The sequence below is a fragment of the Manis javanica genome, chromosome 8 (assembly GCF_040802235.1).
Source record: "Manis javanica isolate MJ-LG chromosome 8, MJ_LKY, whole genome shotgun sequence".
NCBI classification, from domain to species: domain Eukaryota; kingdom Metazoa; phylum Chordata; class Mammalia; order Pholidota; family Manidae; genus Manis; species Manis javanica.
The window spans coordinates 83,773,261-83,797,311 of record NC_133163.1 but is presented as its reverse complement, the minus strand read 5'-3'; the positions used below and the strand labels follow the sequence as shown (position 1 = coordinate 83,797,311).

At 39.4% G+C, this 24,051-nt stretch overlaps 2 protein-coding genes across 7 annotated transcripts in view; one reads left to right on the top strand and one right to left on the bottom strand.

Annotated features, from left to right (window-relative positions):
* AVEN (apoptosis and caspase activation inhibitor) overlaps positions 1-23,293 on the bottom strand; it is a 303,004-nt gene extending 279,711 nt beyond the window's left edge. For 3 of the 6 annotated variants that reach the window (XR_012120626.1, XR_012120624.1, XR_012120625.1), the window contains exon 1: positions 22,572-23,293. Coding sequence is in view for 3 of the 6 variants with exons in the window: in XM_073211575.1 (XP_073067676.1) it covers positions 22,572-23,160 (589 nt within the window). In the remaining 3 variants the exon portion in view is untranslated. The remainder of the gene's footprint in view (positions 1-22,571) is intronic. The other 3 variants (XM_073211576.1, XM_073211577.1, XM_073211575.1) reach the window with 2 other exon arrangements.
* Positions 1-24,051, top strand: part of CHRM5 (cholinergic receptor muscarinic 5) — an 86,518-nt gene that overhangs the window by 46,852 nt on the left and 15,615 nt on the right. The gene's annotated exons all lie outside the window — the stretch shown is intronic.

The window sequence follows — 24,051 nt, the reverse complement described above, 5'->3', positions numbered from 1 at the left end:
CTCGATTCTCCCCTAAAAACCACACAGAGCAACCAGATAGAAGAACCAAACTCCATGGAAAACATCCACAAAAGCCTCAGTGGCAAGGTAGTTCCACAAAGTCCCAAACACGCCCAGGCCAGAACGAGTCACCAGTGGTTGTGAGAGCTGCACAGCACCAGCGCCCATGAGGGGAAGCAGAGCGAGCGGTGGGGGCATGTGGCAGACGAACACACGACATAAACACGAGCTCTCACCAAAAGTGCGGCAGGCCCAGTGAAAACTGCAGCTGGAAACGCTGGGCCTCAGGCATCCCAAGAGGTGGTGAGTGCAAGGAGTTTGCATAGAAGTCTGGAGAGGCCAAGCTGGGCCCTGTGAACTCTTAAAAGTAACTGGGCAAAGCTCTGCTCTGAAGAGAAACTGCTGGGGATAGAATCCAATCTGAGCAGCTCAGGACAGTATGAGGAAGGGAAGAGAAGGGCCAGACTGGGGTGTGGCTGTGAGGAGGCAGGGCCCAGATGTGAGAAGGCCATACTCTTCCACTTCAAAGCAACAGAAGAGGGTGCTCCAGACCCATCAAATAGGAAAAGCTATCCCTCAGCGTGTCTGCTCATAAAAGCCTGAGTTTGATAAAAGCGAGAGGCATGAAAAAGGAATTAGCATTGTAAGCAGAGTCAAGAATCTGGGACAGTACAGCTCTTCTTACCATTCCCAGACCCTCGGATGCCCCTGAAATTTTTCCCTTCAATCAGTCGGAATGGTAACTTTTATGTGGAAACAAGACTGGGGAAATTTTTCTTTTTCCTAGGTTCTTATCAGAATGAAGTCCACAGTACTATCAGATCAACAGCAGATTTTCTTTTTAAACTTATGCAATAAACTCACTGTCATGAAGGCAGCCACTGATGAAGACTGACGGACATTTACCTCCTGTGATCACTTATCTCCTTGTGACTCAGTTCTTTGCAAGTGGCAGTCTCTTTGCTCCCACAAGTGTCCTCCTTTTCTTTCATGCTCACTTTGGTCAAAAGTGTCTCAGCAATATTTATGTCCTGGGCTGCAACCTGTAACTTGAATCTTTCATAAAATATTTCTAACAGGAGTTCTCAATCCAGTTGACAACCTTTCTCCAAGCCTGTGAACCCACTACTAGCCAAACCCAAGTGTCTCTGCCTGCTTGTAATGCTACAGAATCTATAAGAATAAACAATTTAAATACTTAGAGAACTCCCTTCTTTTGGGAGTTGCTCCATTTTAAAATAGCATAGGTGTTTTGACAAACAAAAGGTTAGTTTCTTCTTTACATTGAACTCTAAACCACTGCCCTCTAAGTAATCTCATGGGTTTATCAAAGTAATAAGATTTGCCAAGTATCTTTTCACCTACAATCAACCTATCCGTCCACCCCAAATTCACCCACTCAGTCCACTAGTTAATGATTCATCAAAAAGCCTAGAATGGCATGCTCAACTCTCCCTACAAAATGAGAGGAAGCAACCACCACCACAAACATTTTAAACAGCATGGAGAGTTCATCCTTATAGCAGTAAGGATAAATAATTCCCTCAAAGAGGTCCCTTCTCATCAGCTACTTTGGAATGTCTATCACTTACAGATTTTCATGCAAGTCCCTGTTACCAGGCAGCTATCAATCCTAATAAGATGCCAGTTGTCAAGATAACTAATTTCAGTAAGCCTTATTCAAAGGTTCTAAAAGGATTGAAAACTCTTACCTGACAGCTATTTATTCTACTCACACTTGTAAGAATTGTAATGTCATGTACAATTCTTTCCTTTCCTACTGCACCCAGTGCATACAACAGCATCAACAAATTGACTTTTTTAATGAAGTCATCTCCTCTTCCCCATGCTTCCCAATAAAGGTTTTACTACTACAAAGTGGTCTTTTCTACTGTTAGAACAGAACTTCTTAGTTGTATCTTTACAAGTTTGCTCCACAACCTCAATCCAAGAAAGTAAATTGAAAATTTGGTTGAAACAATACTATCATAAAGCATCCTTGAAAATCATCTGGTTTAAGACCTGAGGCTTTAGAGATGAGATGAGGTTCAGACAAGGACTTGTCCAAGGGTCTGAACAGAAGAGGCAATAAGACAATCTGCCTAAAATGCAATCTAGTGCTTTTGCAAATGTCTCTTCACTGAGCAAAATCTTTGTAAAACAAATTATTCTCTTTGGTGTTTTAAGCATTAGTTTCTAAAGCTTTTACAAGGGTTCTAGTCAAAACTCCTATCAGTAGAGAAAAAAATACTGAGACTGCTTAAACAGCAAAGAGATGTAGCAAGCCAGAGACTGATTCAAGAATCATCTTCTGATATATGAAACTTAGCTTCCCTACATCAGTAACACCATCTTGTTCTCAAAACACATTTTCATTCAACTGTCTTATTTAATTTCAAGAACCTGCCTGGAAGACAGGCAAGATCTTACTTGCAAATAATTAATATGTACCCAGATAAAATACAGTTGAAACAGTTCAAGTATCCACTCCAAAAACTTAATGAACCTCACAGTAGAACAAATTTCTGATGCAAAAACTTACGCACTGAAAGCTATTCATAATAATCTTTGACAACAGCAAGGTTTATAATGAGAAATGGCTCAATAGTAAGATGTCACTTGCCATTAAAAGCAATAACTATGACCAGAGATTTGGGGGTAAGGAACACACATAATCAAAGACAGTTTAAAAAAATGCAACAAAGAATCACAGAACCCAAGAATGGACTAATGGTTACCAAAGGGAAAGGGACTGGGCAGGAGGGGTGGGAAGGGAGGGATAAGGGCAGGGAAAAAGAAAGGGGGCCTTAAGATTAGCATGTATAATGTGGGGGGGGGACATAGGGAGGGATGTGCAACACAGAGAAGACAAGTAGTGAGTCTATAGAATCTTACTATGCTGATGGACAGTGACTGTAATGGAGTTTGTGGGGGGGGGCTTGGTGATGGGGGGAGTCTAGTAACATAATGTTCTTCATGTAATTGTAGATTAATGATAATAAAATGAATTTTAAAAAATGCAACAAGGGAATTGATGAGCATTTGCAAAAATTGTCAAAAGTCCTTAAGAGCAAACTATAACAGAGGATGACATCAAATGGTGACAAACTGGTAAAATGTGGAAAAGGAAACTATACAAAACACGTGGGATCTATGTCCTAATGTATGCTTATTAATTAAAAGATTAATGCCACCATCTGGTAGAAAACCCTTCTTTTCACACCACCTCACAACTCTAATGGACTGCAGTTCTCGCTGTGCTTCCATTAGTAATTGACTTGGGGGACAGATGTGCAGCTCAAAATCCGTGTGCTTCATAAAAGCTCCACACATTACCTCACCCAGGTCTCCTGGATGAATTTTAGTCTTACTCTCCTTGTGGCGAGACACTGTAAGTTTAACGAACTAGGTCAAATTTCACAAGATACAATCTCTGCATTAACTTTTTTAGCTGCTTTGTCTTTAGACAAAGACCAAACTCAAGGCCTAACCAGTAGCTGCTGTTCGTCATCTCATGTTAAAGAGCAGTGGGGGCCTCCCATAATTCTCTTCCTTTCAAGCACCCATCTCATGTGAGACAGCTCATATACACACTGCCCAAAAGGTGAGGAATGAAATCACTAGTCCCATCATCTGAAAAGTCTTTCTTTGGACGTGTATTTTATCTGACACTTACGACATAATTTAATGTCTGCTCCCACCTTCTCTAGCTTTCTACCATTTAAATCTCTTCTTTTGAATTTATCCTCCTTTTCAGTTCTTACCTGATGAATAGAGTTGTATAAAATGTATACCACATCTCTTTTGTGGACTGGCTGAATATTTCGTACATTGAAATCTTTTCTTTATCTTCAAGAGCACTTACATGCAACAACATTAACATGAAGAGAGACATGAGCGCTCACAGCACTCCTCAGCCAGCTCCTTCAAGTCCACAGAAATCAAATGACAACTACTACAAAAATCATATTTAGAGACCTCAAGTGCAAATATTTTGTAGAAGGAATAAGACCATATTGTTTGCAGTGAAGACAAGTGCAGGCATTAAACTTGAAACCTGCTTTTGCCACACAATGCATGACATTTGAAAGGCGCTCAGCTGGCACGCTCTTCTTTTCTAGCTGAACTGCACTCTCTCGTTCCTCAGCCATAAACTGAATGACATCATGGCTACACACTAGCAAAAAAAACTCCTTCCTTCCAATCGATACTACTTTAACCAAAATTGAGAAGGAAGAAGAAAATGCACTTTTCAGAGGCAGAGCAATTCGAGAGCCAATTTCCCCCATGAAAAGACAGAATCCTATAATCTGCATTTCCCTTCTGCAGCTCTTTTCAAGCATGACCTTTAGGAAGCTTTTCCAACATTGGGAAGCAAAAACTTTAATTAAAAAAAGAAAGGGCAGCAGAGACGCCTAGGAAGAGAGAAGGCTTTTTACCTTGCGTTAGCAAAGGGTGGATTTTCTCAAAGCTCCCAATCCACAAGGACAGGATGCAAATCCCAAATTCAGGATTATACAGAGCACACAAGCTAAGGAGCTGGCCACAGCACAGGGAGCCTAAATAGCTGTGTGGTGGTAGAATTCTCTTTGATTTGGCAATACTAACATTACATGTGCCTTATCTTTTGTGTTAGTGTGAGGCACTATATATATATCTGCTTCATAGAAATTTAAAGCAACACTTAATTCCCACCTTCTCTAGATCCCCACCAGTATCCAAATACTCTTGTGGACAGAGTACAAATTAAACTCTAGTTTTCTTTTCTCTAACGAGGAGACCTATGAATTTAAAATCATAATCAAAACTCAAGAGAAATAAACTTGAAACAAACTAAAGCTTATTAGGTCACAAGCTCCAGCTTGGGCAGAACAAAAGCACTCTATCCTCCTGGAATACACTTAGCACAAGAAGATTCATCTGCCCCCAGTGTCCCCACTGGGATTTCTATGGGGGCAACGCTCATGGATGGAAGGGACTTGAAATTCAAAGCCTTTCCCTGAGAGTAACACACTGTCATTATCACAATTTTGACAAGGAGAGAAGAAAAGGAAATGTCTGGAGTGTGATACATCATTAAGGTTGTTCTGAATGGCCTATTTCAGAGACAGCCCTAACTAAAAGGGACTGGGAAGAAGAGGGTCTGATCCAAAGAAAACGTCACAATCACATGCAAGATAGACCTTGCTTCCTTCTACACAATCCCAAAGACCAGTCCTCAGGCTTTATCCTCAGCGATTCAGTGCATTAAAGATCAAAAAGAATAAAGGAAACTCCTCATATTCTTTTATCTAATGACCCTGAAGCCATTCAAGAGCAGCAAGAGTGAGATTCTACAAGAACAGACTCCTGACCCAGAGGGGTTGATTTCCTTAGCTGAAGCACACATGTGGCTTTAAAAAAAATCACAAGTCTACTGAATGGACACGCCATTCCCCTTCACCTCTGAAGACAATGGATGACCTACTACCCAAAAGACAAAGTATTTCATGTGAAAAGTAATAGTTCTCTCAGGTAGGCATACTTACCTTGTTAAGATCTGACATATATTCTAACTAGATGACTCCCAGTAATTCTTTTTCAATGTGCACATAGTAAAATACAAAGTTCTACAAGTTTCAACAAATGGAGGCATGTGGCCATTGCCACAGTCAGGACACAGAACAGTCCCATCACGCCGAAGTTTTCCATGATGCCACCTCCTAAAGGCTTCTTTCACTTAACAGCACATTCAGAAAAGGTCTGCCCACATGTGACAAATAGTGGTTCATGCTTCTTTATTGCTAAATTGTAGTCCACTCTATGGATGAGCCACAATCTGAGTATCATTCATTCGCCAGTTAGAGAAACTGGGAGTTGTTTTGGGCTTTTGGCATAATGAGAAAGGCCACTAGCAACATTCACAGTCATAAGTTTTCATTTCTCCCCTAAATTGACATTTTTAATAGTTTACTCTTTAGAGCAGTTTTAGGTTCACAGCAAAACTGAGTGGGAGGTCTAAAGATCTTCCATATACCCACTGTGCAGCAGATTTTGTCTCAACAGTACCCTTCCCAGAGCAAAAGTTTAAATTTTCATGAAGTATAATTTATCAATTTCTTTTCTTTTGCTGATCATGCTTTCGGTGCTATATCCAAGAAATTTTTGCCTAACCCAAGGACACACATTTTCTCCTACACTTTCTTCTAAAAGAATAGCTGTCCTTCTCTTCACTTCAAGATTGTTTAATTCATGGAGCACAGTTCCAAAGCTGCTTTTGAGTTTGTCTGATCACTGCAATATCTGGGTCATCTTGGAGGTGTGGCATATGCTGATTTTGGTCTCAAAAACTGGTCACATTTTCCATTGCGACATTTTAGATACAAAATAACATCTGAATAAGAAGTTGTATAGACTGAGTCCTGTTATAAACCCTCTGGAGAACATTATGATTTTGTTTATTCTGTTTCATCAGGCAGCTAATTTGGCAAGGTTCAGATGGCCAGCTCTGTCTCACCTTCGTGGGCCATGGTTCCAGTGTCACTTCCCTTTCAAGGCTTCTGCTACACTGCGCTGGGGCTGTCTCCCCGTGTGCAGCTCAGAGTGAGCCCAGCCTCAGGCTAGTTCACACAGAGAGGACCCCTTCCAGCTCTTTCGGTCTCTAAGATTCTCCCAGCCCTCTGGCCTGCAGGCAGGGTTTCTCTTGGAGCTCTGCCCAGTTGCCTCTCAGAGGCATTCTCCGTCACATTTTAGACTGCAGGCGCTCCTCTTCCTGGTTCTCCCAGCCAGAAAGGCAGGGTTTCTACAGGCTTTCCAGCTGCCAGCACTGCCAGCCATCCTAGGTCTCCAAGGGGTCTGCCTGCCCCCCATGATTCAAAAAGTGAGGGGACCCTCCACACACACACCTTCCAGCTTGCATTTTCCTGGTCTTCTGGCCAGAAAGATAGGATTTCTCTTGATTTTAGCTACCTCTGCACCGCTGCTGCAGCTCTGCCAAGAGCCTGCCTTTGGCTCAAGGCCAGAGAGAAAAGAAAAACAATGAGAAACCCACCTCTCTGGTCTCCCATCTGTGTTGCTTCTCTGGGTTTTCACATCATTCCCAGTCTGCCACCTTTTCTTTACTTGAGTCCTCAGGTAATCAAATCTGTCCACAGTTTGGGTCACAGTCAGCAGGAAAGAGGCCACAGTGGGCTAACCTCACCTTGGTGGTATCCTCCCACTAATTTCCCTATCACTCCTGAGCTTGCTGCCTCACATCATAATAGTTTCCACTCCTAAGCTAAGGCACCAGCCCACCTTTCACCTTCTACTTGATATTGCCAGGGTAGAGAAAACCCCATCACTGATTCTTACAAAACCATGACATTCTGTGGACATCTTTAAGCCTCCTCTTAGGTGTCACTGTAAACTTCATACCCTTAAAAAAAGATAGAAGGAGAGCAAAACCACACTGCCTGACTTCTGGAACACAGCCCTGCACTAGACTCTTCTCTGTAAGCCACCACCTCGCTCCTTCCCTCCCAGTCACACCAGGCATAAGAGGCCAGGTGGGTGGTTAACTAGCCATAGTGAACAGCTGTTCATTGGACATGTTAATAAGGACTCAGAAATTAATCTACACACTTACAGGCTGTTAAGGGCATCAAAGAAAGAAAATGTGTGCTGGGAATTCTGACAGATGCTTGCTTTCTCTGGCAAAGACATTTAAACTCATTCTGGCTTTTTTCACTGACGGCAAAACAGACTGTATTCAGAGAGGAGCTCAGAGAGTGGATTTGGTTTCAGATGTACAACTAAACCCTTCTCTTCACTGCTTCTAGTCGTAATAGGAAAAGCATAAACCTGCTAACGGAAAATGAATGTGAATGTTTCCACAGTACTGGAAGCAATGCCATGCTTATCCGCAAAACCCATTATTTGGTCACTTAACAAATGTCTACTGAGAGCCTATATTATGCCAGGCATTGTTTAATGTACATTGAATGTAGCAGTGAAACAAATTACCCTCAAGAGGAGTCAAACAAGAAACAAATGAGTAAATAAATACATAAGGTTTGTACAAATACATAAAACATGGTAATTTCAGGTAGTGACAAATATTACAAAAATAAAGTAGGATAAGGGTTTTGGACAATGATGGGGGCACTATTTTATATAGAATAGTCAGAGAAACCTCTTCAGAGATGACATTTAGGCAGAGAACCAGATAGGATAAGGGAGTAAGCCATGCAAGGATCTGGGGGAAGAAAGGCATAATGTTCCAGGCAGCAGATGCACAGGACTTCAGGACAGAATAATCCTGCCAAGTCAAAGGTCAGAAATAAATTATGGCTACATTGGATTGAACTTGAAGGGAAGGGTGAAGTCATGAAGTCTAAAAGGTAAGCTGGTGTCCAGTCACAAAGGGCTTTATAGGGCAGGGTAAGGAACGTGTATTTTATTCGAAATGTGATGGGAAGGCAGACCTAACAGAGAGATGAAAAATACAAGGTTTAATCTAGCCATCTTTCTCATTCTCAATTTCAACCCCCCAAAAAATTACTTTCAAATTCAGAGCTAAACCTAATGTTCTAAACCACTTCATACTCAGTCTTAACAGATAAAGAAATCAATACAAAGTCAAACCACCAATTTAAAGATGAATGAAGCATAATTAGTCCAGAAATGAGAAAAAAGCCAGAATGAGTTTAAATGTCTTTGCCAAAATAATTTATAAAAATTTCTATTTTTATATAAAAATTTCTATTTTATAAATAATACTCTCGAATACCAAATTAACCTTTTTCTACTAGAGAAACCTGGTGGACTATATTTAGGTTTTTAATTTGTATTTTTATTATAAAAACCTTCAAACATAAGACACTAAATCCTCAGGTATCCATAACCCAGCTTCAACAATTAAGACTAATTTGCAATTTGTTTTTCTCAATCACTGTCTGCTTTCCTCAAAAACACACATGTGCATACACATACACTCATACTTTTAAATGCATTTTTTTTGGAATATTTTTAAGCAAATTCACACATCTATCACTTCACTCATAATGTTTCATTATGTTTCTCATTTTAAACTTTAGATATAAACACAATGCCTTTATCATACCTAAGAAACAGTCTCTTAACATTATCTAATATGCAGTCCATGTTCAAATTTTCTCCAAATGTCTCAAATATTTCCTTTTATATTTGGTTTGTAACAAACAGGATCTGAACAAGACCAATGTATTGCACATTTAGTATGTCTCTAGGTTTCCTTCCATCTATACTTGCCCTACAGAATTTCCCACATTCTGGATTTGATTAATTGCTTCTTTATAGTGTCCTTTAACTTGTTCCTCTATCCCACTTATTTCCGCAAACTAGTAATTGGATCTAGAAACTTGACTACATTGTAGTTTGGCATCCATTGGTGATTACTGTTTATATCTATTAGTTCATTAGGAGTAGAAAACGGTGGTTTTCTGCTTCTATCCTTTCTTCTGTGTTTATTAGCTACAATCTGTCTATTTAAAACAAAAAACCTTTCATCACTATTGATGATCCTGAAATATAGCTCATTCAGGAAAGGATAACTGCTAAATTCTATCCCTTAATTTATCAATGTTCAGATTATGCACTGTCACCTAAGCAGCCTCCAAAGATAATCAATGAGGTGGGAGTTTTGAATATTATTAAAAATTTATGTTTGATCTATTTTGATCCATTGCACTTATTATTCTTACTGATGCTCAAATAGTACCATCCGGTGGAAGCGCCAATAACCTTTGACAGCATTCTTGCTGTCTGTCCCACACCTGGAATCAGATTTGTCTCTAAGGTGTCTGGTTCCTTTAAGTAGGAAATGGTCTTTTAGAAACTATAATCTGAGTAGTAAGAGCATTCACTTTCTTTACTTCTATACCTTTTTCAGGGGAGAATACTTAAAAAGATAAAAGGAAATCTAAGTTCCTATAGACATTTCAATTCAAATTTAAGATTACAGGGTCTTAATTGCTTCAATTTTTCTATTAGTATCTCTTTTACTCTGAAAATCTGTTACCACCATTAACAACTTATTTATTTCACCCTGCAATATGTATTTTATAAATCCAGTTTAATGATACATGTCACTACTGACAATAAGAATACGGAATGAAGTTTAAAATCTCTTACGCATTTTTGTTCTTAGAAATTATCCAACTAGAGGTACATAGTCAAAATATTATTTTAGAAGTAATTCTTCCATTTGATAAACCATACATGATAGACTGAGGATTTTTAATGTTATTTTGTTTTCAATTATTTATCTTTCAGCTTTAAAATAAAGATTGGTTGGCTCTCTCTCACCACACATTACTACATATAAGCAGCAGGTCGATATTTCCAGTTTGTAATGGCAGGGACTGCTCTGAAACCATGTACCAAAAAAAGCAGTCACCTTATCCTATTGAGATGCATTGTTTCAGTTCATACGAGAAAATTAACTTCTAATCAACTACCCAGTTGAGAATGTAGGTCTTTTTCTGAACAAGCACTACCCACACTGTACCTAAGTTATACATGTTTTTAAATGTTTGTTAGGCATGCTTGCCTCTGTAAACAAGGTCACAACAGCAATACTGAATAGCTACTATTATGGGGAAACAGATGATAAGAATAAACCAAACACTACACAGATTTTAAGTCTGAACAAAAGTGTGAACACTATATCCCAGAGCCTAAAATAATCCAAAAGTCTGAAAAATGGCCCAAATGTAGGCTAAGTACCCGTGTGACAAACTGCATTTAACTCAGACATGGCGGCGGGGGTTGGAGGGGGACGAGGGGGGAGGCTGTAATGTGACTATTAAGGAAAAGAAAAATATTGACCACAGCACAGATGAGATTTTTTTTTTCCAAAAAAGGACATGGGTTTAAATGGTTGAGAAATACATGATTTCTCCAGAACAAGATAGGCTGAAAGACAAGAACCCCAATCATTTTCAAACCAAATTTCTTATACTTTATTAAACAGGTCTTCTTCTGCCTGTGATAGGCTGAATAAAGCCCCCCCACCTCCCCAAGATACCCATGCCCTACTCCCCTGTACCTGGGAACATTAGGTTACACAGCCAAGAGGAATTAAGGTTGCTAACCAGATGACTTAAAATAGGGAGATTATCCTTGATTATCCAGGTGAGCCAATGTAATCACAGTCTGTTAAGGTGGAAGAGCAATGCAGAAAAAGTAAAGGAAAAGAGATGGGACTGCAGAGGTAGCCTGAGAGATGCTATGTTCCTGGCTTTGAAGATAAAGGAAGAAGCCCAGCCAAGCACATGGCTTCTCTCGAACTGGAAACACAATCTCCCTGGGGCCTCCTCAGAGGAATACAGCCCTGCCAACATCTTAATTTTAGTCCAGTGAGACCCACAATGAGACTCCAGAACTATAAGATAATAAATTTGTATTGTTTTAAGCCACTGCTGTGAGGAGAGCCCTACAACCCAGTATCAAGTGGCATTTTTACCACCTGCCAATTAAAAGGGAAAAAGGGTTACTCACATGTGTGAAGCAAACAACCACAAATAAGAAGAGAATCAAAGGATCTAAAAGAATTGATATATGCAAACTATAGCAAAGGGCAGGCGGCACCATTCATTTCAGTAACTGTCGGTGGCCTTACCATTAAAATTCCTGTCCGTTTCTTAGTCCACTTCTTCTGAAGTCTTCATGCTAATCACTAAAACAAACACCTATTTATTTGTGGCTAGAAGTCTGTTCTACTCACCTGGGACTGCCACAACAAAGTATCACAGACTGGGTGGCTTAAATAACAGCAATATACTTCTCACAGTTCCAGAGACTGGAAAGTCCGAGATCCCGGCGCTCACAGAATCAGCGTCTGGTGAGGACTGGCTTCCTGACTTGCCCGCAGCCACCCTCTCACTATCACTGCGTCTTCACACTCTGAGGAAAGAGCAAGCTCTGGTCTCCCCTACTCCTCTTATTGGGGCACCAGCTCTAGCAGGTTAGGGCCCACCCTTAGGACCACCTCCTCACAAGCCCCACTTCCAAATATGGTCACCTGGGGGTTAGCGCTTCAACATATGAATTCTAAGAGAGCACATTCAGTCCATAACACCATTAGTAATCATTACTAAGGTCAGAAAACAAAAAACGGCAAGCTATTTTGCCCAGAGAATATTCATTAAGGAAAACTACCAAGTCATATAAATTATATAAACAAGAAGGAAAAACTGAGAATATAAAGGGCTTCCAAATAACTCATTAATATACAACTTACATATTCATTAACTAATATATTTGTATATATAGAGAGAGACATGGTCAATTATATATGTTTATACACATATACAGTCAGTTCCTGCACTAAAAAAAGAAAAGTGCCACTTTAATTTGTTCTTTTAAAATAAATGTATATTTAAAGACACACCCGCTTTGGAAGTGGGGAGGTGTACAGATAGATAGCCGTGGCACCAAAAATTCACTATATCCATAAATTGCAACTGTAAATTCAGCTTCTACTGAAAAAAATCCAGAATCCTGAAAATTAAGCAAGTCTCATAAATAAAAGTCAGTATTTCAGAGAAGGTTAATAACCCAAAAGAAAAGAATAACTTCCAAAGTCTGCTCTTTCTTCTGTAGATGTAAGTTCTACCTTGACTGTAAGCCAGTAACATTCAGGGATAAATGAAACTATATGGAAACTTCACTAGAAGATACAAACTAGATCTGGAGTTTATACTACAAGTCAATTTCAGTCAACATTTTCATCTAGAAATAGGCTTATGTTAAGGATAAAATATTAAATAGCACACTAAACTCACACATTTGCTAAATATCCTTGCCTGAATGACCCTTGCCCATGCCATAGGCACTGATGGTCAGTCAGAAATAACGCCCACACATCCAAAAGATCAGAAACCTCATCATCAAAAGATTTTCTTCTGTTAACTTGTTTCTCTGATTCCTACCCTTTTCATAGGGTAAGGAATATCCTATGATAATAGGATAGGGGTAAGACTATCCTATTCTAACAAAACAAGGGGAGGAGAAACACAAAAGAGAATGATGAGTAAACATGGTTTCTCAGATTTTCCAGTCTGGTTTGGAATAATATCAACAATCTAGGAGGCAGTCAAAATTGAGGAGTAAATAATCAAAATCATTATCAAGATTTTGTTACTGTTGTTGTTTCAATCTACTCAGCTATGGTTTGAACGTACTCGGTTTGTAATGAACACATTCCATGGTTTTTCAATCAACGACTGAAGTAAGAAATGAATGTTTCTCCCATTTGGGAGAACGCTGGACCGCTCACCCCACCTGCTGCTCACTGCTAAAACTGCTTCGGCTGCCGGCTTCCCTCCAGCTGCCAACAGACATGGTTTCAGCGCAGCAGATGATGCCTGGGAGTGGCCTAAAATTTTCTTTTCACTGTTTCCCGGAGCTGGACAAGGGCCTTGGAGTTAATACATCTAGTTCAACCTTCATTCGACAGATGGCTCCATTGCCCTTTATTTGATCAGGCTAAAAAGCATGTACACAGTTGGGCTTTTAACTCCACTATTCACTTCTTGTTTTACAAAAATCCTTTATTTGGAACTTTTGTAAAGAGAAATGAAGCATCACCATTTCACAATCTTTGTTAATCTATAAGGATGATTCAACTGATTATAAACTATGATAATGACATTCTAAAACTGAGTGGTCTCTTAAAGGTTTTTCACACAATGTTCTATAAGTAAAAGAGAGAAAATGACAATAAATTAATACTTGTTTGCCACAGATGTCCCAAATTAAGAATGAAAAAAGAAATTGAGAAGGGAACGTAAATGGGATGCAAAAGTTGCCCAGGCTTTTTAACATCACATATCAGAGCAGCCTGCTTAGAAGCCCTTATGTTTAGGGGCCTAGAATGTGGAGGATGGGAGTATGGCTTTTAAAGCTTGGGGAGTACAGCAGAGTGAAACCACACACCTAGACTTTAGGCTACCAGACAGAAACCCCAAATGCTGAACCACTGGGTGGAAACCTTAAATTTCCATCTTCGTATTCTACTACTCTACCCTTTCTATCTCAGAATGATGAGATACGTATTGAATAAACTAGAAAAGCTTCAGTCAACAGATATAAAGTATGAACTACAATTCAATATAGCCTAACCATTTTCTATTGTAGAGAGAAAGATTTTTATGCTTGACAGGAAAGCATAAATAGTACATAATTGCTTTAGGAGAGAAAAAAACAATTCACAATTAGTTGTTTTGATCATTCATAACTAAAAATTAAACCTCATCCTAAAGGCAGAGACAACCTCAAGTTCAAGTGTCTATCCTACCAGCAATCACTTGGCCACAGCCTTACAAAGGCCTAAATCCACCCAGTTATTATTTCTTCATCTGTAAAACTAAATTTAACACTGCCTGCTTCTTTCATAGGGAGGTTCTAATAACCATTTAAATGTGACAATTTCTTTAGGGCCTACTCTGAAGAAGCAGTTTTGTTTAACTTTTATTGTTTATTTCCTTTCTCATATGAGAAATGCATGCTCAGGTAACAAAAATTCAAATAGTACAGAGAGATATAAAGAAAAAAGGTAAAGTTCCCTCATCCTCCTTATCTTCTTATTCCTCAAGGTAAACACTACTTACCTTTCCTATATAGCCTTCCAGAAATATTCTATGCATATGTATTAATACATCTTCTTTTTACACAAAGGGAATGGTGCTATACTAACTTTCCTGAAGATTCCCTCTCTCCTGGACATTTTTCATATCTACCCCATTTTTCAACAGTTCCAGGGTATTTCTCCACATGGACATATCATAATTTATTTAATCAATCCTTCTAATGGAGATTTAGGAAATTGTGTCCAGTTTTTCCTTATTTTGAACAGTGTCAAAATGAACAATATTTTTTTACCTATACAGGTGACCTTTGAACAACTTGGGCCTTAGGGTGTGGTTGAAAATCTGCATATAACTTTTGACTTCCCCAAAATTTAACTGCCAATGGCCTACTGTTGACCAGAGGCCTTACTGATAATATAAACAGTTGGTTAACACGTTGTATTTTATATGCATTATGTACTGTATTCTTACAATAAAGAGAGAATGTTTTTTTCAAATTGTCACAATCTCAAAAAAATTTTCCAATATATTTATTGAAAAAAATCTGTACATAAGTGGACCCACACAGTTCAAGCCCATGTTGTGCAGGGACCAACTGTATTTGATAACTTGTTCAGACATATCTGTAAGATAAGTTGCTAACTAAACAACTGCTGGGCCAGACTAAATTTTGATGTCTAATTGCCTCATTTATGGGTTGTTTTCAACTTCCACCCAGAATATCTTAGTGCAGCCAATACTGAACATAATCCAAATTTTTTTTAAAAACATAGTTTAAAAGATTCTTTCTGTATATAGATTCATTAGGAAGTTTATCTCCAAGCAAATTAACATCTTAAATATTTGTCAGCCAGCTAATTTATGTTTCCACCATCTCTTCTAAACAAAGACCCTACAATTTCCATTTATCAAAAGAAACAAAAATAATAATAATTTTTTAATTGAGGCATAAGATACTCCAGAAAAGAGAATACTGGCTGCCACAAAAGGAGTAAGTTTGGTCATCTTCAAAATGAAGGCCCTTCATATCGTTACTGTTATTACCCTAAAGTCATACCATTACTCTAAATATTCTAATATTTCTAAATACTAGATACTTGTCTGTAGTCCCCATGATTTTAAAAGTGTCCCTATGATGCTAATATCTTTTGCCTAGAATGACATAACAATGAAAAATAAAGTATGCATAAAAAGAAAAACATTGGAGGCATAATAAATGTTTTATCCTGGGTTAGTCCTGACCTAATTTTACAGCATAAAGGAACACTACTAAAAAGCTGGTGTACTTCATTTTGCTTGTTTGTTTTTCCTTATTTATTTTCTTTTGACATAATAGAATACACAAATCTTAGTGGACAGCTTGATGAATTTTGACATGTGTATACACCCACATAACCTCGCCCAGATCAAGGTATCAAACATTCTCACTTTTTTCCCTTTTACCTATTTCACTCATCCTTCCACCCCCTCCCCATGGCAATCACTAATTTGTTCTCCGTGTTTATGAGTTTATTTCTATTTTGTCTGTGTGTTCATTTGTTTTGTCTTTTAGATTCCACAGATGAGTGAAATCACATGGTATTTGTATTTGTTTGACTCATTTCACTGGGCATACCCATCCATGTTGTTACAAATGGGAGGATTTCTTTTCTTTTTATGGCTGAATAATATTCCATTGTGTATATGTACCACATGTTCTTTATCCATTCATCTATCAATAGACACTTAGCTTAATTCTTCCCTGCTAAGTTTAAAAAAAACAGATTGCCCCAATGCTATTATTCTATATACAGAATAAACATACACATTTTTATACATAAATTCTACTTTAAACTTAACAAACATGTTGATCACTGATAGTCTAAGAAAGTTAAGAAAAAATATAGAAACAAACACTTAACATTTCCTATGGAATCTAACATTATAAGCACCATCATAAAAACAATTATATAATCAGCCATAAAAAATTACTACTTAACCAAACCGCAAAAATGGCAAATTAATAATGGCAAGGAATCCAAATTATAGACAAAATAAGAATCAAGCTTGAATAATATATAAAACAGATGAGTTCAAAATAAATAAAAAGAGAACAAAATAGTGTAAAGGGGTTTTATAATATAAAACCTTGGATACTATAATTCCAGTTTCAGTGTCACAGTTTAAAAATATCTGTTGTTTGCATTAAACTGTAAAGTTTAGTAGACTTATAATTCAGAGGATATAAAAACCAATGTGAATTAAAGCTCTTGTATAAACCTGGCACTAGGGAGAGCAAGAACTTTCTAATTACTGAGTTTTTCAACCATGAGAAAAAAAAGTATCTCAAATAGTGGAACACAGGCAAATGAAACAAAAAAGGGTGCTCCTGACCTGAACTCTCAGAATGGCACTGCCAGAAAACACACACTCTCCCTGGTTTGCCCTATTTACCTTCTAAAGTACCTCCTAGATTCTATCACTTGACAGTCAACAAACATTTATTAAACTCTTTCCGAAAATCACAGTGCTGTATCATGTTCAGAACTTCAAGTAGCTTATAATTAATGAAGGAGACATACAGGAAGTAAATAATTAACTATAATAGAATAAGGAAAGAAAATAGGTGCTATATTTATGAAGTACAACATTGCTAATGGAGGAAAACCAGAAGCTTCACAAAGAAAGGTAGCATTTGAACTGAGCCTGTAAAGATGAGTAAGATTTTGAAAAATGAAGTGTGAAAAATATAACAGTAGAGTTTGGAAGGTAAACTATAGATTTCTGGCTAACTTAGGTAGAAAATAAATTTACCAGAAGAATTTCAGGTAGCTTATAAAATTGAGGAGAAGTCTAGAGGCTGAACAAAAAAGAAAAGCAGAAAGTAGGCAGCTGAAAGCTCAGCCACAGTAACTAACAGAAATAGATGAGCTGGGATGCTCTGTAACTGCCACAGAAAATAATCTCTAATTGTCCTACATCTATGTGTCATTACAAGATTCAAAGCCTAATAAAAGACAAAGGCTATTCCATGACAGTGGTATTATAAGTAATTTTTATTTCCTTCTTGGTTATCTTCTGTTATTTAACAACAGAATAGGTAGAACTTTCAGCCTTAAGAGATATGCATCTCTGATACAAAAGAAGAGGAAAGGAAACAGACATTAATTCTTATAGTAAGAGGAGGCATGTTGAGTGAGGTCATTCTTGAAATATATTTGGAATTGAAGAAAGCACATAATAGAGACCATGATGGAGTCTGCATCAGTCATACATAATTAGGTATTACCCAGGATGTGGTAAAAAATATAAACTGTAAATTATATGCAAAATCTTCAGAGGAATGATGAAACAAAGCACAAAAATGATAAAATACCACATTTGACTAAATAATCAAATCATCAGTTCTTGCCTTCTTAATAAACTCTTAGTTTTTCTTTGTTTAGGTGCGTGAGCTCTTTGTATAGTTTGGATGTCAACCCCTTATCGGTTGACATGAATATATTCTCCCATACTGTACGATGCATTTTTGTTCTACTGATGGTGTCGTTTGCTGTACAAAAGCTTTTCAGCTTGATATAGTCCCACTTGTTCATTTTTGCTTTTGTTTCCCTGCCCGAGGAGATATGTGATCAACTCAAGTGATCAATCCCAAATTGACAGTTTCAGGAAGAAAAAAAAAGTCTCTCATATTAAACATTAAAAAGTCCCCAGGACCTTTTTTAATCCTAAGATTAGAAACTGTTGCTCCAGAGAACAGAACTCTGGCCTACACATAATAGAGTTAAGGGGAGACATATTTTGTCCCAAACAGAGAAAGAAATTTCTAACAGTTAGAAAGAGTAGCAATGGTTGCTTCAAAAGATAGAATAGAAGCACATCCAGAATGGTAGAGTAAGGACCCCAGAAAATCCACTCCACCACACAATCAACAAGATCACTAAAAAAATTGTCAAAGCCAACTCTTTCAGCATTCTGGAAAATAATCAAAGACTTGCAACAATCCAAGGGGTGTTTACTCAAGAAAACAGCTAAATCTCTGTAAGGACAGCAACTTGCCCCATTCTCATCCCATTCTGCCCAGCTCTGCAGTAGCTTTGAAAACCAACAGCCTCACAACTCTGGTGACTGTGAAAACCAGAAGCCTTGTGCCCACTGGAGAGGGCAGAAAAGCTTGCCACAAGTCCCATTAACAGGGAGTGTGACTACTTGACATCTCTGGCAGCTCTGTGAAAAGTTCCATTCTCAGGTCTTATCCTTATTCAACCAGACTCAAGAGATTACTCTGGGTACACAATCCTATCACTGACTGTCAAAAACAATCAGAAGCAAAGGTTTAAAATCACAGCTGCCTAGGGAGGCACTGATAACCAGAAAGCACTCCAAAGACACTGATAAAAAAACTACAAAGAGAAAACTGGAGAGATGTCCAAGAGGGCTTTCTAAAGCTCTGTCATATTGCTGGGAATGTAGAAGACTAGGCACATGTGCAAGGCTGGGGACATGCCCAGGAAAGATCCAAGAATGTTCTAATCCCTCATCTCTGGCTGACTTTGAGGATCTAGGTCAAGCAGAAAGTGAAGGCTAGGCAGAGTTGTAAATTTCCTGCCACTGAAAACATACTCAACACACAATACACAGCCTTTCAGTAAAGGCTGGGAGACATAATGCCTCAAGGCTTTTAAAGAAATTTTAAGTGAAAAAAGATAGTATCTTATTCAATAAGTAATACAAATTCCAAATACTCTATACATGAATGTGTTCATGTGTATATGTGAATGAGTGTGTAGTTTTGCACTTGACTTGCACACTCTGAGAAGACCCTTTATGAGGAAGGAGAACATAGTACAGAGTGATCATAAATATAAGAACTTTTATTGTGTTCATCTAATTTTAGGCTTTACAACAACTATGTTAACTATAAGTAGTGGTCTAAAGTAGAAAGTCAAGAGTATGAACAGTATTAAATTCTGGAGTTAGGTAACTAGTCCTTAAACAGCTAAAACTGTACTATGTGTTTTTTTTCTTTTATGGTAATCTCAACTACTCCCCACTAAGGGCACAAATGCACCTTGGGACATGAAAACAAGGACACCTCAGGCAGGGCAATCAATCTTGTCCCATTTAACCTTTGGCACCAAGAATGGTATTCTTAGCAAGCTGAATAATGAAACAGTACTTCAGAATTTGAAAAGTGGAAGGACCCTGAGAGGTCACCTATTCAAACCAAAGTGAATAAATAATCTTTCCAACATCTCTTTATCCAGCTTTAACTGAAAATATGATGATGACAGTAAGTGTTGGTAGCAACAGCTATCATTTTTGCTCCAGCACTGTGCCACATACCTACATACACTGACACAGTGAATCATTAAGCTGCAAAAGGAGAAAATCCTAAAAGAAAATAGAAGATGAAATTTTTAAGACTACCTCAAAAAGAGATAAAAGTCTAGAATTTTAATAGAATGGGCTATAATTATAATATTAGCATAAATCAAAAAACATATTATACATTCTCTAAATGATATACCATTATTTTACTCAATTTAGTACCACAGAGCTTAGTAAGATGGAAACACCTTCATTCATTCAATTCAACAGGTTAAAGAGACTTACTTTTTAAAGGCCTACGTGCCAGCTTTTACTCAACAGAGTACTGGAGATCCTAGCCATGGCAATCAGACAACACAAAGAAATAAAAGGCATCCAGATTGGTAAGGAAGAAGTTAAACTGTCACTGTTTGCAGATGACATGATATTGTACAGAAAAAACCCTAAAGAACCCACTCCAAAAACTACTAGAACTAATATCTGAATTCAGAAAAGTTGCAGGATACAAAATTACTACACAGAAATCTGTTGCATTCCTACACACTAATGATGAACTAGCAGAAGAGAAATCAGGAAAACAATTCCATTCAGAACTGCATCAAAAAGAATAAATACCTAGGAATAAACCTAACCAAGGAAGTGAAAGACCTATACCCTGAAAACTATAAGTCACTCTTAAGAGAAATTAAAGAGGACACTAATAAATGGAAATTCATCCCATGATCTTGGGTAGGAAGAATTAATATTGTCAAAACAACCATCCTGTCTAAAGCAATCTACAGATTCAGTGCAATCCCTATCAAAATACCAACAGCATTCTTCAACAAACTGGAACAAATAGTTCTAAAATTCTTATGGAACCAGAAAAGACCACAAATGGCCAAAATAATCCTGAGAAGGAAGAATAAAGCTGGGGGTATCTCACTTCCTAACCTCAAGCTCTACTACAAACCCACAATGACAAGTTGGTCCTGCACAAGAACAGACCCACAGACCAGTGGAACAGAATAGAGAGTCCAAATATTAACCCAAGCATATATGGTCAATTAATATATGATAAAGGAGCCATAGATATACCGTGGGGAAATGACAGCCAATTCAACATCTGGTGTTGGCAAAACTGGACAGCTACATGTAAGAGAATGAAACTGGATCACTGTCTAACCCCATACACAAAAGTAAACTCAAAATGGATCAAAGACCTGAATGTAAGTCATGAAACCATAAAACTCTCAGAAAATATAGGCAAAAATCTCTTGAATATAAACATGAGCAACTTCTTCATGAACATATCTCCCCAGGCAGGGAAACAAAAGCAAAAATGAACAAGTGGGACTATATCAAGCTGAAAAGCTTTTGTACAGCAAACGACACCATCAGTAGAACAAAAACGCATCGTACAGTATGGGAGAATATATTCATAAATGACATATCCGATAAGGGGTTGACATCCAAACTATACAAAGAGCTCACGCACCTAAACAAAGAAAAAGCAAATAAGCCAATTTATTGCACTATTGGTCTGAGTACTAGATTGTTCTGAGTTTTCTTCTTTTCCCAGTAAATTGAACCTAAGAATTTCTTCAGATCTCACTCAAACTTTACTTATTACCTACCTAAATCCTAACAAGGTTAAATATGTTACACTTAATTTTAAGTTTTGAGATTTTTTTTGGAACTCAGTATTTCTTTATACAACTAGTATCTTTAGGGACATCTTACCTATTTTGTTAAGATACTGCAATTATTTCAGTACAGGAAATTTTGCCTCAATTTAAAAAAATAATTTTTTAGTCTATGCACATGACAACTCAAAATATAAAGACAGTTTTGTACTACAATGTTAAAATAACAGCAGAACAGCTCGTAAAAAGACAGTAATCAAACTCTTTTAGCTGGGATATCAGTGAAGTAAGTTTGCTCCATATCATTCCCTACTCGGAGCTGTAAGAAGTGTTCTATGAGTATGTGAATAAGACAGAACATATTGCTACTGAAATTGAGACCTGACTTCTGAAACATTTACAGAATGAAATTTCTGAAAGACGAAGGCCAGTGACCTCTGATTCCTGCACATATGTAGTCAGAGGTAACTGTGCATCTGATCCCACCCCAAATGCTGGAGTCTAGAGCGTCGGGGACATTCTTCCATTCAATAAACATTTATTATGTGCCTACTGCGCCAGGCATTGCACAGGCTGTGAACCCAACAAACCAAAAAACGTCCTAACCTCCTAATAACAATACTGTCCAAGTCTCAGCTCCTTTAGGAGGCCAAGCCCCGGCCACACGCCCATCCCACAACTCCGACACGCCCTCCCGAGCCCCACGGGCCCTCTATGACTTGCAATCCTGACACACAGACAGCCTCGGCCTGTGGGTTCCTAACCATTTCGGGCCCGGAACCCTAGGCGAGCTGGGGAAACGTTCGGACCTGACAGCCTCGCGCCAAGCCCTCGCGGGGGGAGCGAGGGGTTCGCACGGGGACGCGGGGCATGCACCCGTTGCGCGCCCCCGCCGCCCTCCGCCTGTCTCGCGCACGCGCCGCGCCGCCCAGCTCGCGGGCGCCCTGCACGCCGGCCGTGGCTGTCGACTCGCCGCAGGGACCCCACCAGCCTCTGTTCCATGTGGCCGCGCCCCAGCCCCGAGCCCCCAACCATCGCCTCTTACCGGCGCTCTGGCCCCGGCGCCCCGGCTTCCGGGCTCCCGGCGGCAGCCTCGCGGGGCGCCTCCGCCTCGGCCGCCGCGGAAGCCCCGGCCGCCGCGGAAGCCCCGGCCGCCACGGCACCGGCGTCCGCCTCCGTCCCCGCCGCCGCCTCTGGCCACCGCCGCTGCGGCTCCCGCCCGCTCGCGGTCGCCACCGGGCCGGTCGCGGCAGGGCCGGCGGCCACGGCCGCCCCGAGCTGCCCTCTCCGCCTGCATCTGGCCGCCGCCGGCAGTGCTGAGCGCGCGGGAGTCGGGCCGCCACCGAGACGCCCTGGCCCCGCCGGAAACGGGCCGCACGGAGGAGCCGCGAGCGACCCGCTCGAGGGAGCGAGCGCGGGGTGCGGGGCCGGAGGGACGCGGGCCGCGGTGAGGGCGGGGCGGCCCCGGGGCCTAGCAGGTGGGGCCGGAACCGGGGCTCGCGGGCGGCGGGGGGTGCGGAGGAAGGGCCCCACCGGTGGGAGCGGGCTTGGGGTCTGGGGGAGGGACCGTGATAAGTTAAAGGACGGGTTATGAAACAACGTTTGTATAGTGTGAAGTTGTTTTTGTTAAACATACACACACACAAAAGATACAAGGTCAAAGTCTATGTACCACAATGTTAACAGTGGTTAACTGTGGTCTTAATTATTCCTTTTTGTTTAATCCCGTGTTTTCAAGAATGAATACTTAAAAGTATTAAAAGTATACTGAACTCAGATTTAAGGAGGAGGTATGGAGGAAAAGGTGGCAAGAGTCTCAGGTGAGAGGTGTTGGAAAGGAGCAAGCAAATGGGAATAAAGTGCAAAAATGGTCATGGATAGAAGGCGCCCCAGGTCCTCAAGAGAATTTTTGTGGAAATTATTGCTTTATCTCACACTGAGCGCGTGAGCATTTAATTCTCCCATAAGCCCTTGTGAGATAGCTACTACTGTCATCCTTATTCTGCAGATGAGAAACCAGCCCTAGAGGGCTTAAACAGCTCACCTTCTGTGACACAGCTCAGTAGTGGTGGAACTGGTATACTAGCTCACGCAGGCTCATGGCAGTCTATTTCATGTGTGTATCACCTACTTTATTCAGTAGAAAGTTTTGGAGACTCATCCGTATTTTATGATTTAATATTTTGCTCCTTTTTTTTTGCTAAGTAGTATTCCGTTTTATGGATCCATTTATTTTAACCAAGGGGAAGAAGAGTAATTGGTTATATACATGGAAGCCATTTTTAACTTTGTTACAGAAACCACATGAAAATAAAAACAATGTCTAAAACGTCTGTCATCCAATCAGCATAGCAAAAGTGTTTTCCTTCCTAGTCCTTTCTGGCCCTTACTTATATCCACATACAGTTAACACGTCATTGTTTCTAATTGTCCAGTCTTGTGTCAGGCACAGTGCTTGATCCTGAAGAGTTTTTAAAAAAAAAGCCTTGGTCCATGCACTCCAGTAGCTCACTTTCCACACAGAA